The sequence below is a fragment of the Eumetopias jubatus genome, unplaced genomic scaffold (genome assembly GCF_037043125.1).
Source record: "Eumetopias jubatus isolate StellerSeaLion01/CBP00866 unplaced genomic scaffold, mEumJub1_p1.0 scaffold_12, whole genome shotgun sequence".
Taxonomy (NCBI): domain Eukaryota; kingdom Metazoa; phylum Chordata; class Mammalia; order Carnivora; family Otariidae; genus Eumetopias; species Eumetopias jubatus.
Window position 1 is genome coordinate 98,144,320 of NW_028274818.1, and position 16,436 is coordinate 98,160,755.

At 46.2% G+C, this 16,436-nt stretch overlaps 1 protein-coding gene across 2 annotated transcripts in view; it reads right to left on the reverse strand.

Annotated features, from left to right (window-relative positions):
- Positions 1 to 16,436, reverse strand: part of AUTS2 (activator of transcription and developmental regulator AUTS2) — a 1,114,656-nt gene that overhangs the window by 297,476 nt on the left and 800,744 nt on the right. For both annotated transcript variants that reach the window (XM_028109914.2, XM_028109913.2), the window contains exon 5: positions 14,602 to 14,631. In XM_028109914.2, the coding sequence (XP_027965715.1) occupies positions 14,602 to 14,631 (30 nt within the window). The remainder of the gene's footprint in view (positions 1 to 14,601; positions 14,632 to 16,436) is intronic.

A 16,436-nucleotide genomic window follows, 5' to 3' on the forward strand; every position in this document is an offset into this window, starting at 1 on the left:
CCCGGGGCCGGCTTCGCCCTTGCACAGCAACTTTCAGCGTGCTTAGAGGAGATGTTCCTGCAGGTTGCTGGCAGGTGAAAGGGCTGGCTGCGCTTTCTAGAGGACCCCATTTCACTTTCAAGTCGAGGAATGAGAATGGTGGGAAATCCAGCTGTCTTCTCTCTACACCACCCCCTTTCAGGTTTCTGAGGGAGATGAATGTGAAGGGGGGAAGGGAGAGAGACGGTTCTGCTTGTACTCGTCTTCTTTTCCTTATTTTAGAGCCAAGGGGAGCAGCCCCCAACCTTACTTCCTGCCAGGAGCCTAAACCTTACAGCAGTGCGAAGCACGTGGCTGCTCTTTCCACCAGCATCCCTGCTTTGCTCTTCTGTCCTAGTTTACTGCAGCCGGGGGGCCAGACCTCTAGTCTCTAGGGGCCCTTCCAGGGATGCCAAGCCATGGCCAACCAGGCCCCGAGGAGCTGCCCACACTGAGACAGCTGCCAACCCCACTGATCTTTAGGGCTGCTGAGTCCTGCATGTTTGAGACAGGTCCCTCTTGGCCACACACCAGCGGCGTGGAAGCCGAGCTCCCCAGCTGACTCTGCTCCGGTTTTCTTAAAGAAAGCTTATCTTAGGCTGTAACTGAGTGACTGTGGGGTCCCCTAGAAGTGAGACACTGAAACAGTGTCACCAAGGATGGTGTGGTGTAACTGCGACACTGACCAGAGAAGGCATGGGGGAACTGTCACCAACCAAAGCATTAACCTTTGGCCTCAGTTCATCCCCTGCTTCAAGTTCCTCACTTGTAAAATGGGATATGAAATATTCCTTTATCTGGGGGTGTTTGTTATGAGGTTCAGAGGAGCTAAATGTATGGCGCTTTCACACATTTAGCATAAAAAAGCTACACGGGCGGCACAACCGAACGCACTTAACATGACCGAGATGTACACTTACAAGGGGTCAAGATGGCACATTTTGTTATTTTTTGCCACCACTAAAAATAAAGGAAGGCATTCTGAATATTTTTAAAAAAGCTACACAAACATCAGGTGCTATGATTCATATATGGCTATTTTGTTCTTAATGGTTATAGTCCCCACGTATATTTATTCCTGAATTAGTTGCAGACAAAACTGCAGCATTCTGGTTGGGCTCCCACTCACACCAACAGCTCCAACTGTCTCCACTACTCCGCAGGCTCCTGGTCTCGCAGACACTGACCTACAGTTCTGATCGTTCCTGCTCCAACAGTGTGCCCAGCCTTCTGACTTCACCCAGCAGAGGGTCCTGCAATCCCCCATGAACTCACATTTCCTGGATCCCTTACTCTCAGTGACCAACTGATGGCAGCACCCATACCCACCCCGCTGGACTCAACCCCATATACCGGTGGTCGGCAAACCACGGTCATTCCGCTGCAGAAAGGCCTCCAAATCTAACTCCTGCCTTTCCCATTACTTTAGCTGACATCCCTATCACTTCAACTAGTAGGACAACTTTCTCTTTGGTCATCTGGCCCAAGTTTCCTTCGTATCCTTCACACCACTGCCAGAATTCTCTTCCAGAAAGGCAAATCTGATGTGTCCTTCACCTGCAAGAAGTACTCAGTGGGCTCCTGTCTGGATCCAGTCCAAACCCTTCGCCTGCCATCCAGGCCTGTCTACATGATAGGACTTATTTATATCAGCACACACTTCACGGTTCTTCGCCTTTTTGCAAATGATATCCTGTTGGCCCGTGATCCTCACCATCTTTCCTCCCTAGCAGGCCTCCGCATCCATGTGTTTCAGTCAGATCTATTTTCTACACAGTATGGTTTGGTTGTTTGCGGTCCGACACCCTGCCGTTCTTGAGCATACACTCTGGGGGATCTTGTAATTCATCAAGGTACCTCAGCTTTCTTTGTAATCAGACCTTCTCTCTCTGAAGAACTGTTCTATCTTTGTCAACTCTCCATCCCTAGCTCCCAGGATGGTGCTTGCCCCAGCACAGAGTGAGGGCCAAGGCTGCGGAATAAACCACGAGTGAGAGTGGCTGTGACTGAGCTTATTAACTTCTAGTCTCAGGAAAACCAACTCAGCGAGGCTGCCTGTGACACTTTAAGAAGTACAGCCGTGGACACAAATGAGGGACCCCAGGATGCCCACGATTCCTTGTTGGACACGTAAGTTACATCCGGTACCCCAGACAAGTAATGGACTAACTGGTATCCCAGTGACTTGGATCCTTGTATCTCTCAAGGTGACTGTCCTTTTTTCCCTTTTTTTTTTTTAAATTAGGGGGGCGGGGGAGGGGTAGAGGGGGAGAGAGAGAATCTTAAGCAGGTTCCATGCCCAGACTAGAGCCCAACGCGGGGCGCGATCTCACAACCCTGAGATCATGACTGAGCCACGCAGGTGCCCCAAGGTGACTGTTTTATACTTGGGGATTAACACATCATCCACTATATTAAAAGTATTAATAAATTCTGGACTATGCTGAATACATGTACCTATGAACCCTCCCTCCCTCACGCTATAAAATCCTGTGGCCTTCTGTAACTTTTAATAGCTTAACTTAAGCAAAATAGAATCTGAATGCACTTAAGGTGATTCTATAAATATTTAGGCAACTATTTTATATAATTATAATATATAATTATTATACGTATTCTAGGTGTTCATATTTGAGACCCTGCGATCACGATAAAGTGCTGGCTTTGGACGATCCAGGCAGCTGGGACAGCCTGCGAGAGGCATCTCTGAGTGCCTGACCCACGTGGCAGGAAGCTGAGGGGACGCTTGGTGGCCATGTTGTTGTCTGTTCAACTCTCACCTTTCTGGGCCCTCTACCTACTCCAACACCACACAGGTCACCTCCAGAACAGCACTCACGGACAACATGGCCCAGGCTTTCCACAGCCTCCTCTGCAGAACGGAACATAGAACCGAACCCAGGCTGAGCCAATTGGGTTCCTTCCCTTAGATTTTAGTAGCTACAGTGGAAAAGGCCAGGCAGTGTCTCTTCCGCTGGCTGAGGCTAAGCAAAGCTCAGGAGGATGGGTCATGATTTTGGCCAGTAGGAGACACCAAGTCTCAGAAACAATCGGAACGAAGTAGACAGGTACAAAGTAGAGACAAGACATGGAGGGCGCTTAATATTCTGGTCTGTGCTTCTGAAATACAGTCCATATCACCACCATTCTGATGGCTTAGTTACTGCAATGCTTACTTGAACTCCAAAAGCACATACACTTCCTTACTGTTAGTTTGGATTTAATTTCTGTTACTTGAAACAAAAAAAAGAATCTTAAAAACACAAAAACAAAACCTCGCTAAACATAAATATAGCCAAAGCTGTTAAAACTTTAAGAGCGTTAAAATGACCCAAAGACTTCATAAAGGCTCTTGTAGGAGTTCTATTCTAAGGATGTATCTAAGGGTGTAGAGAGCATGTATTTTATCTAGCTACAAAAGGCTGACGAATTCCTTTATACAATGAATAATTGCTCTGTAACTGATTTGTTGGTAAATGCCGATTTTCTTCCATGGCTACTCTTCTTCAAGTGGGCCTACCTAGACATCATCGTGAGTTCCGGTGGGGGTGAGAGTGCAAGTGTGACTCTACTTAAGTAAATGATCCACATATGTTGTCACGCTCTCTCTGGGGGATACGTTATTTAAAATTATTGCTGCATTATAAATAGACCATCTGAGAGGGATAATTACTTTTCAATGACTGGATCAATATTTTTGTTTTTGTCCTTTACTACTTGAGTGATTAGATCTAAGGCCAGAGGAGAAAATCAGGTCAGTCCCCCAGACCTACTGCAATCTCGTGGGGCAGATCAATGTGTGTTCTTGGGAGCCCAGGGAGGAGAGTGAGGCCAGGGATCGTCATCCCTTGTGTGCTAACTTAATTTCAGATTTCTCCATGAGAAAAGGCATGGTGATCTGGGGCTCTTCTGATGCAACATTTACACACCTGCCCTGAGGGTACAGGTACAGCTCATTTCGTGTGTGGCTTACTGAATACGTCCATGAATTTATGACACTGCCACCTACAAAGCCAAGGGGAGGCGCGGCTTGTCTGCTCTGTCTTGGTGGGGTAGCATCTTAGGCTTGGAAGAGAGAGAGAGAGAGATGATGGGGCTACAGAGGTGAAGAACAAAAGGCAACGTCCACGCTGTGGGCCCGTGTGATCATTCAAGTGCCTGGCACTCAGGATCCGCCGGGATGGAACTGGAGATGATTTCGCTCTAACAGGATAGGCCCTGACCTGTTTTATTGGGAGACAAATCTTAAATTATCCTTTTGAGGAACATGATTCAACAGATGTTTATGATAGCCTTTCCAGTAAGAGTAAGAAAAAGGATGCTAAGCAATAGGAAAGGATGAAGCATTCTGCCCGAGTGGCTTCTTGCCCTTAACCTCAGAAAATCAACGTTTTTCAAGTACCTCAGAAGCACCATTTGCATGCAAGTAATGTCGTACCTGCGAATGGGACTTATTACTTAATTAAAGCTCATCACAGAGCATCTTTTTCTGAGCAATATTTTGTTGGATGTTAGAATTACAATTGAAAGTGATAAAATACTCTTTGAACATTTCCTTTTATTTCTAACACGTTACTATTCTCCATAGCGTTTTCCTATCAGGCCTCAGGCTTATTGGAACATGGCAATGAGGGGGGGCCAAGCTCAGTGGCTCAGAGTGCTGCCTCCGGAGCCAAGGAAACCTGGCTTTTGAAACCCGGCTCTGCCATTAGCCGGTGTACGACCCCGGGCGTGTTACCTCAGCTCTCTCTGTGACTCAGTTTCTTCCTCTGTAGACCGGCGATGGTATTAGCACCTACCTGTTAGGGTTACGGTGTGGGTTAAACAAGTCAAAATATGTAAAGCACTATAAACACTATTTAAATAGTACTTGTTAAGTATCTCTACGTGGCATGGAAAACTACAGGACGTGAAGTGGGGGAGATCTGGATAAGAGGTGAGGAATTCCATCTCTGCCATCCTTAGGACATTAGGGAAGTTACTTAACATTTTTGAACCTCAGTTTCGTTATACAGAAGACGGGGTAATCATGCCCATACTTCATCGGGTGATTGTGACTCTCATAAAAAGCTAATTTATAAGACATCGTGGTCAACATTTCCAAGTGGGTTTACCAGACTATCAGGCTCAGTCCCGCTGCATGGATGAGCATGGATTCTGCCATGCCGAGGACCCACGCTTCCCTCCCTTTGTCTGACCACAGACAGACAATCACAATAAAATCAGCCCCAGGTCTGGCAGGGACCTGCCCCCACCCACCTCAGAGGGCTAAGCATCAAGGAGAGAGAGCACTTTAATATGCACCAGGCAGCCAGTCACCCGCCAGTCTGGGATGTCCAGAGACACACACACCTGCAGGCTGGCTCCCCATAAATTCTTTCCCTGGCTTCCTTCTCAGAGCAAGAGAACAGCCACTGCTTAGGCCACCCCCCTGCAGCACCTCTGCGCAGGAAGTCAGGGCCCTTGGGCTCCCCATCAGACGCCTGCCTGAAGCACACACTGGAGCTGGGGAACTTGCCTGAGAAGCCAGTAAAATTTTAATGCACTCTGTAGTGCGGTCATGTCATACTCGGTTATGGCAAATAATCCCAGATGCCTGCAGAGGTAAAATGGAGCTGTAATGTGCTTGCCTCCTAACCCGAGCTGACAGCAATGATGTACGACTACCATTAGCGGAAAATATCACTTCAACTAACCCATGATCCAGCTCCGCTCAGGGTCACATTATCCATGAGGAACAAATTACACTCCCAAAGTAAATACAAATTTTCTACACGAAATGGGTACAAAAAAAGGGAAGGGGGCGATCCATTCTCTTCACCAGCACACTGCTGAGTGACACAGATGATAAAGGACAGGACAAATCATTGGCTGACAGAGTGCTGTGCCGTAATCAGCTCAGCCGGCACGCACTCCAGCCGATAAACACTATATTCTCCCCTTAGTGGCAAATACATAATCTTTAACACAGACATGGCTGCTTCAGATATTTACTACCATCCAGGCTGCAAGGATGCCCCACGCAGCATCTGCTGCCAGAAAAGGAGAGATCCCGTGGCCCTGCAACCCCAAGACCCTTTGCAAAGGTGGGAGTCAGCGTCTGGGGATGAACAAGGAGTTCTGGAAATGGCAGACAAAAGCACAGAGTTAAAACTGTCTTGCGGGGGGCAGCTCAGGAGCCGTGTTGGTATCACAGACCCTTCTCCTAGGTGCTGGTTTTTACAGGAAGAAAAGCCTGGAGAGACCACAGGAGATGCAAGAGGCTCTGGACCAAAAGCTCAGACATGAGGCTCTGTTCCAGGCCCCGTGCTTCCCCGCACTGTCTGGGCAACTGTGACAAGTCCCGTTCCCCCTTTCTGGGACTTTGATCATCAACAGAGCATCTTCAGGTAGAACACTAATATTTAGAGGGCACCTACTAAGTGTCAAGCACACGCTAGGTGTGGGGTACTTGCCGGAGTGTATGGTTTAATAAGATATGAAAGATTTACACAAAGCTATGCACTAACAAAGACTGAGTTCCTTGAGCAATAGTTGATGTTTAGTCTGCTGTTGGTAAAGCTCCCTGATTACTCACCATGACCCACAGGCTGATTTTGCCACTCATCTGTAAGAGTCAAACTACGTACCTTGTAGATTTCCCTTCTCAACTCGGACAATTGCTTCCCAGGTTAAATTTAAAAACTCACATTTCAGAAGAGCTTGTACATCTGAGTTGTCAGTGAACCCCAACTGTATTTATTCAATATTCATTGAGCAACTGCCACATTTGAATTTTTAGAAGCTAGTGGGGTGAATAGATAAGACACAGTCTAAGTCTCTTCTAGCAGAAGGAGGGTGAGGCACAGGGAGGAATATACACAAAGGGTTCTCAGGTGGCACTTCTGGGCATATCCCAACTCTGGGGTATGGGGCAGGGAGGCAGCATGTTATGGGAAGAAGAGCCCGGATCCTGGTATCTTAAGACATGGTTCAAATCTCACCTCCATCACTTAACTTCCTCTTCAGTTTCATTTTCGTTATTTGTAAAAAGATGACACGTACTTGAGAAGATAGGTCCTTGAAAGGCTCTGTCACCAAGTTTGGCACATTGTAGATGATCAACATTGTTGCATATGAAGATACATATAAATCCCCAGAGTAAATATTGAAACAGGTCCTATAAGATGACATTTGTAAAAATGTTTTGAATAGTACAATGTTCTCTCTATTGTGAAATGGCATTTCTTCTTCTTAGTTATTATTAACCCTACTCTCATTGGTTTACAGCTCCCAAGAAATGAATAGCATGTGCATTTTCGGACCAAGAAATAAGGAAAAGCTCTACGATGTATACAAGGTGGGCAATTTGACCTTCCTAGCTGTACCTTTGATTAAAAAAAGAAGAAAAAGAGGAAGAAAGGTAATATACTTTAATCCACTGAATTTTGGGACTTTTGAAAGGATAAAATTTGGCTAATTATGAATACAACCTGATACAGAGATTTTATTATCTTTATTACACCTAGAATGGCAAAATTACAGGGAGCAATGAACTGTAACTATATTACCAACCAGAAGTTGCCAAGGGGGGATTAACTGAGGTAACCGCACACACAAATACACATCTGCATGACTAAAAAGAAATTCATACATTTTTCCTGGGGGCAGAACACTCTCTAGCTGGAATAGTGAGTAAGACAGACTCCTCTGAAGACCAAAGAGCAACCCAACCCAGGTTATACTCTCTGAAAAGCCATGTGCATAAAACATGTTGTCAAAGGCATCACTATGACAAATGCCTCTGCTTGTGAGCTTCCTGGTCTTCAGGTGGCTCAGGGTTCATGCTCAATTTCAAGAGGATAAAAGCCATTGCCTCCACCTACCTCTTCCTTGGCCTTGTAACCTTCCCTGCAGGTCAGCTGTACAATCCAAGCCAACGGTTCATTCTAAGAGAAAGCAGCTGACTTTTGCTCTGGGGCTGTAGAATCATGAACTCAACCCCAGGTGATTTCCAGGATTCCCAAAAGAATTCCTTTCACAGGCCAAATAATACTTATTACCAATCAAGTGAGTTCTTAAAACACATCACATAAGCTAGCTCTTCACTAGTTCCCGTGCTCTCCTAAATAGTTAGGGTAACTGAGGAACAGAGATTAAACTAATTGCACTGCTCCCTCCCTCCCTCTCCACAGGTACATAGGAACACACCTAACAGAGCCAGGCAGTGACAACGTCCATGATAATTCACTGGTAGATACTTGAAAAAAAAAAACATGGTGGATGTGAATGACTGCATGAATGAACCAACAGATAATGACCTTGTTCAGACATTAGGCCCATATGTAAGTTTCCTTTAGTTACTTGAAAGAGTCAACACAGATTCACCACAACCTACCCACCATGTTTATTCCCTCTTGGGAATTAGAGAGAGAAGAGAGAATGGAGACAATCCTTATAGTCTTCTTTCTACACTGGCCAAGAGAAAATAAAAGCATGTATTAATTTCCCTCTGGGTCTGCCATGTTGTGGGGGCCTAGGAAAATAGCTACATAGGAAATCAGGATATTCAGTGTAGATCAGTGAATCCAGCTTCGTCTTACAGATGGCAAAACCAAGGCTCAGCACTATTAGGTAACTTGCCCAAGACCCCACAGCTCGTTAGTGTGAATTAAGAAACTACGTCTTCTGAGTACCCTCCAAAACCCACCCAAGATGAACAAAAGAACATCTAGAACCTGTTCTTTATTCTCACTATTCAGTCTAAGAAACAAGAGTTTAGCTAAAGATGTCTGACAGATTTCCAATAATTCTTGAGTACTCCTTTTACTGATTTATATTTAATTAAAAACTCTGTATATTTATAACCTCTCGTTTTCAGGTGTATGGCATGGTAGTAGGGGAGAGATATGCTACATACACATTCCCTGTCAAGGAAGCAATGTTTGGTTTGGCATGAGAACTCTGTGATAGGAAAAAGAGAATGACTTAATGAGTCAGGATTTAAAATAATTTGCTGCATAAACTTAATCCAAAGATGATCTGAATAGGAATTCTGGATGGATACGACGGAATTAAACCAGTTGGAAATATGATGATGTTCGAAGAACAATGAAATGCCATTCTGACCTGGACAAAAGCTCGGAGGGGCAAGAAGAGGCTGAGTGGATGGGCATTATGGAAATCAGGCATCCAAAATGGAAAGCTCTTGAAACTCGGCCAAAAATTGTAGAAACTGCCCAAATAACCTAGCTAATTTATAAATGGCTTAGAAGTATCTTAGGAGAAAATAAAATTGTAAAGGAAATCCAGAAAGCTGGAAGAAGAGAGTACCTATTTGCTGGAGTCCGGGAACTAAGCCCCGGGATTGATACAAAGCACACTCAAGTCTGGGCATCAGTTTTCTGAACCAGTTTCACTTACCCTCCATTAGGAGATGGATATCCAGGAAAGGAAATGCCCATTTATCAAAAACCATGAACATTACTGATTGCCTAATTTGTGCCAGGCGCTATGCTAAGTGCTGGGGATAAAAAGTAAGAACATGGGTCCCTGCTCTTCTCCTGGGCAATGGTGGTTTGCTTTGCTGCTCTGAAACTGGAAGGGGGGACAAAATTCCTTTTTCTAGCTGCAAAATAGGACAGTGTCTCTCATTGTCTCCCGATCAGAATAGGTCCTGTTTCAAAACCGAGGACTGAAGTTCTACAAGCGACAATGAGGGCCTTCTGAGCTTCTGGAATGTTGCTGAGGGCGCACAATCTCTACCAAGTGTGAACTGTGGCCAATCAGGGGATGGGACTCCTCCACTATAAGCATGAGCCACATGCCCAGTCTCCAGTTTGACATCTCAGCAGTTTCTGAGCCCTTCAGAAGCCAAGTGAGGCATGTGGTTTGTGTGGAGTTAGGAACATAAGCCTTCGCTGATTTTCTCGCTGCTTTTCTTAGAAGCTGCCCCCTTCCCACACAAGTGAACACAAAATGATCAAATACAACACAGTTTAGCATGAATCAAAAAATGAGAATGCACCAAAAAGTATGTGCATGTGGGAAGGGGGGCAGGGGGAGACAGGCAGCACGGGCCGCTGACGCAGACAAATAGGAGTACTGCATTAGCAGTTGGCAGTGTCCTAGCAGGCTGTCCCGGGCATTCGGGAGCAAGTCACAGGAACCAAAAAAGCCCGGGTGTTAAAAAGCCCAGAGAAGGAAAGTACCACCAGGAGTCCTGTTCACGGCTACGTTAGGGAAAGGAGAATGGTTTCTATCTGGGAAGAGAGTGTGTGCGTACTGTGTGTCTGTGTATCCTGTGTATTTGTCCACGTAAGGAAGTGGGTGCACGTACATGCACAACGCCCCTATAGTTTTCAAGTCTTCTGTGCTATCAACATTTTAAGAGCATTGAACAAGGAGAAAGAAAATGTCTTTCTTTGACATTTGTGATAAAGCAGTGGTTCTCAAAATGAATTGCATATCAAAAGTTATCTATGGAAGCTCTGCAAAAAATACAGATGCACTGGCCCCAGCCCAGAGGTAGTGAACTGGACCCTCTCTCCTGTGACAGGTGTCAGGAACTGACATTGGTATATGGTACAAGGATCATCCGATTCCTGCAGGACAGCACGCTTGCTCTTGGCTCCAGGTTGTGCCCAGAGGAAAGCCTGATATTTGGGATAAGGAATTTAAAAATCACTGTACGGGGGATCCTTTGAAATTTCCCAACACTTCCATTCAGTTTGTAACAGGACATGCCCTAGGGGATGAAGGATGAGCCTCAGGTTTGAGTGAAACACACACACACACACACACACACACACACCCTCCTGTTCTCTGGCAGTTTCTCTGACAGATCTTGAGCTTTCTTGAGGAGGACAGCCTTCTTAGTTTCCCAAGTGAGTCTCTCACTTCACCCCGAGTAAAACTCATGAGAGCTAACATTTATGAGCACTTACTATGGACCAGGAGCTGAGCCAAGTGTCTTCATTTAATGGTTACAGAACTATGGTGGAGCTGTTGGTATCCCATTTGGGAGATGAGAGCACTGAGGCTTGCCCACTGCCACAAAGTAGTAAAGCAGAGCCAAGCCTGAGCCATCAGACTCGGAGCCCCAAGTGCTTGACCACTGGGCAAGATGCCTTCCAACCAGCTTTGTCCTGTGGCCACACAATAAACAGGAACTGGGTGGATGGAGAGAGAACTACTTTTAATCTCTACATTAATTTCATAACCAAATAGGGAGTGTTTCTTAGTAGGATGGGCTGCTGCCAGGGGTAGAGGAAGAGAGGAAATAAGAGAAAACACGGGCCAAATATGTGGAAAAATGCACGTTGCCTCTTTGTTCTTGTGATACCAATTCACTTTGAATGGGAGACTGGAATAATTGCTTCATTTGGGCGATTAAGGCACAAAGGGCTTCCTCCTTTCTTTATGCCAAGTACAGGAAAGAACATTCCCACACCGAAGATGCGGAGTGTTCACTGCCTTCTCTAGCCCCCACCCAACGCCTACCTTCCCAAAGGCCTCCAGGTTCTTGGCCACTAATGCGAAGCGTGCCCATGTGGCTGGGAGGCGGGGCTGAGAGGGGCTTTGCTCAGTGGTTCATCAGGGCCTTTTCCACGCACAAGTGTGTCTCCTGCACGCGTGGAAAGCTCTGCTTTTCTCGCCCCTTTCCCAGTCACTTCCACATTAATTAGTAAGGATATCATTTTATAAATTACAGCTTCATATCAGAGGAAAGCAGAGTTTATCTTAATTCAGTCAGCTGTGTGAAATGCGGTACCCTAATTTTAGCCCGCCAGTGCTGCGGATCCCCGTGGAGTAAAAGAATGACAGGTCTTCCGGAGAGAAATCCCAGTGGGTCCCTGCAAGTCTCACTTCTGCCTCCAACAGCAACCCCGGTGAGGCTGCAGAAGGGATCCCAGGACACTGAGTGGCATCTTTTCCACCATTAGCAATTCAGATTTGAATGCGAATCCTCCAAGCAGCACATGAAAGCAGCCCCAGTTAGCTGTGGGGCTCGAAGGGGGGCCCAGGCAAGAGGCTCTGGCACAGAGGAGGCTGACAGGGGCCCGGGCTCCAGCGCGCAGCAGAAGCCTGGGAGGATGGTGTGAAAGTCGGTGATAAACACCAGACAATCTCAGTCCAAAAGGGGAAGCCTGACAGTCTTAACTGTAACAGAGCCAAGCAGGCACGACTGCAATTACAGTCTTGATTGCTCCTGCTGGGAGCCCTCTGGAGGAAGACCGGGTGGCAGGGCAGGGACAGATGATGGGAGCGTGGCTGGCAGCAGCTCCCCATGAGGAGGAGGGCCTGCAGGGACGCCACAGGCCACAGGAAAAGCCACCGGGGCGACCGGCCATCACCATCTTGTGCATTTGCTCTACACATCTCTTTACTCTACTTTGTGGCCCCGAAATCAACCCCAACCCTGAGTGGCGGGGCCCTGGCTCCCTTCCCACTGCCATTACTCTCTTCAGACGCTCTGCTGCTTTGCACACAGAGCTGGAACCCAGGGCGGCAAGGACACGGGCATTCGGGTCCTGGCGAGGGACTTGTTGGGATGCTGTCAGTGTGCAGGAAACACCTCGGCCCCCGGAGCACTCTGAAAACCACAGATGGCTCTGGTAATTCCTAGAATTACCAGAGTCAGGTGATCATCTGGACAAGCGGAGCTAGACACCTGCGGAGGTCCTGAGGTAACTGGGCCAGAATGAGGCCCAGGTATCAGGAGGTTTGCGGCCCCCCAAGTGATCCGGCTCTGCATTCCAAGTTGAGACCGCTGACCCGGACACCTACGTGCAATGCAACACTGGACAACCTTATCGCCTTCTACCACTGCTGGAGACCGGGGGCCCTTTGGGAATTCCGTTTGGATGTGAAACCCAGAGGAAGGCGCATCCCCTTGGAGAAGTGCCACCAGCTTGGAAGGTGAGCTCAACCATCACCTGTAAAAGATCTCCTGGACCATCCAGAAAGTACTGGACCCCCTGGGTGCCCGGGATGCCCGACAGAATGACGTGAAGAACGCCACGTGGGAATGTGGCCTAGAAGGCCCAGGGCCAGGGGGCACGCCTTGGACACTGAGCCTCTCCTGCTGTCCCTGTGCCTCTGGCACCCACACACCTGCTGCCCAAGGCCCGAGGGGACCTACTTGGGGGGAGCTAGGACTCCCAGGGGCTGGAGGAAGGAGGCTCCTAGTTGTCAGTTAAACAAAAGAATAATCCTCAGCCCCCTTTGCAGTGTGTACTTTCACTGTCATCCAGCAGCCCATTACCATGTCACAGCAAAGCACACCCTTCCATAGGTCACTTTGTTTAAAATGACATGGATAATGCACATGTCAGCAAGCTGACAGTCCTGGCCGTCCTTCAGAGATAAAAACCTCAAGGCGAGAGCCTGTTCTTATCTAGGGGACATGCATTGGTCTATCATCCAAGTCAGGCAGAACATGATTTCTCCAGAGAGCACTTTTTTCATTTCCTGATTTTAAGGAAATCAAATAAGCACCATTTGTCTTCATCTGAATATGCTTGACCTGCTCAAATGATGATGTCTCGCATTTTATAACAGGCTACATATGCTGAATTCAAATTAACGACAGTACAGAACAAGAGCCTTTAGATCTCTCTTGGAGTCTGGCAGCAGAGAAGGAGGGAAAATTCTGGGCTTGATGGGAAGATCCCACCAAATACTGACTGCAGGATTCTGAGTAAAATCCACAAGCAAATAGGAGGCGAAAGGCAGAGAATGGGGCTCAAGAAATCCAGCTACTCAGGACAGACCCAGAAACTGGGGAAGGGATTACTGGTCCCTTCCTTTTGATGCCAGGCAGTACAGAAACCATGATGTTCAGGCAACTCTTTTCGAAATACATAAGGTAGGAATAAAATTAGGAAGAAATTTCGATGGGGGGTTGGGACAGCTAGAAAGAAAGACCAATCAAACAATCCCTTTGCCTCAGGCACAGAAAGTTCACTTTACCAGGCTGTGATCCAATCTTCTGAAAGCTCAAACACTGAGCTCCTTTTCTTGATCCATGTTGAACTGGATACACAGAAACTGGCGGCCATCAGCCTCAAAAGAGAGTATGTACCTGCAGGAAGAACTGCCCTCCCCCTGGCGAGAAAAGAGCCGTTCCCACCCGAGCTCTCCTGACCACCCTTCACCCCATGATGAGAGTCTTAGAAACACACCATTCATATTTCTATTAAGAAGGCCAATATGTACAGAAAAGCAGGAAGAAGCAGGGAGGTCATTAAAAGAAATGGAGAAATGACATTATAAATGCAAACTAGCAAGTTTAATGTTCCAATTGAGGATTAAAAAAGAAAAATCAGATGGTTATTAAAATAGTTTCCTCTTTTAAGATCTATAAAGTGAAAACTTGATGTTATATATACCCAATATTAACGGACATGTTTAAAAAAGATGAAACTCACAAAGTAAATACATTATTTCTTATCATAGGAAATGTCACTGTGTAAATACAACTGGTCTTTGCAGAACAGAAAAGGTGTGGTCAGTATGAAGCTGGCATCCCACCACCCTATAACTGTGTGGGAAAACCACGGTGCTCAACTGTGCCTACCATGGTGGGGGCGGGGGTCTTACCTTCTCTTCCTGGTCACTGTCGCTGTCACACTGAAAAGAAAGACAAGAGAATAAGGGTTAGTGCAAAAATTGAGTAGATTTTTGTTTTTGATACAGGAAAAAAAAAAAAAAAAAAGAAGACAAGTAAAGGAATTAGGAAATATTGCCTGAACCATAAAGAGTTTCTTCAGCTCAAATGCTCATAAACCGAATCAGAAGCAGAATGCTGAGAAGGTGCTCTGTTGATTTCATTTGATGCCTTTGCTCTGTGGTTCTTCGTGGTCTGTGGACAAGGTCTGGCAAGGTGCTTGGTCACAATGGTGAGCGGCCCCATTGCCCAGGAGAGGGGGTGCCCGCTGAGGAGCCAATCCGGCCACAGGATTAAGGTGAATCAGAATCATTCAATGGGATTCAGAGCAAATCAATATCTTAATGGAGACCTTCTACCTTCAGCTAATGTTAATAGTTCTATCTCTCCTGGTGCTTTTTACACAGAAAAAAAAGCTAAACCTCTGGATGCTGCATTCTCTCATTTGGACTCTGAAGGAAACGGAACATAATAGGCAGAGCTCACCAGTTGTGATGGCTGCCTTTTCTAAGGCCCGGAAAAAAGAGGGAATATTCTCTAAAAAAATAAAAAAATAACAAGTACAAGAAGAGGTCAGGGAAGTAAATCAATAATATGGGCAAAGAAATATGTTTTAAGGAGGCAGACTCACATCATATCTAACAGATCCCAAATTCCAACTGGTGAGCTAAGTTTAGGATAACCAGAGAATGAGTTAACACAAAACTCTGGCTTCCTCATTAGCTGTGAAGGGGAAAAAATAAAAACCACATTTTCCTTTTAAACCAGGAGTGTTTGTTATCCATCTGATTTTTAAAAAAGGGGTATGTGTTTCGTCAGAGTCAATGTGCAGCAGGATCAATAGATTTGTTCGTTCACTCAACAGTCCTTGATAAGCACTTCTAAGCTAGACAGATATTCGACCAAGACATAGGACTGGCCCTAGAGGAGCTTTCAGGTTAACGGTAAAGAGAAAGCTAGAACACAAACACTGAGCAGAGGTGTGGCGTGATGAGAGCCATACTCCATTAGGAGGACTCTTCCCATGGGGCGGAGGACAGACCACGTGCCACGGGGGAAGACAAAGGTCATGGGTGACCAGTTTGGCAACTGTTACAACACTCTCTAAACCAGCACGAAGCATGGCTGAAGAAAGGGAGGAACATACGGCACAGCAATTCTGAAGGTAGAACCAATAGGACCTGGTAACACATGGGTATGATAAACAAGGACGAGGGATGAGTCTAGGATGATACAAAGGTTTTTAGTGTGGCCACGTGGACATGGCAGCTGATGTAGCTATGAAGAGAAATAGAAAATAATTTTGTTTATACAACAGCCACTACTGGCTAGACACCCACAGTTATGCACAAACCCCTTCTCCCTAGTCTGTACTTTATCCTGACATTTTGAGACTGAAAAAAGCCAGGTGGTCTCTCTTTTCCAACTTTCCTTGCAGCTAAGGGTACCCATAAGACATGCTCTTGGCTGACACTTGAGGAAATGTCTGCCGAGGGCTCTGAAAAATTTTTCTCTCTTCAAAAAAAGAAGAAAAGCCGGAAGCACCTGTCTCTTGCCTTTGAACGTGATTGTACGAGGATGTGATGTCCAGATCTGTGGCAGCCACCTTGCAAAAAGGAGGCAGAAAGTCTAAATACACAATCAAGATGGTGGTGGCACAATGGAGACACTTGAACCAACCTAAGAGCAGCCTGCCTCTGGACGTTTTTGTTCAGATAAAAATAATTTACCTTCTCGTTTAAACCATTGTTAGAGCGCCTTAAATTGA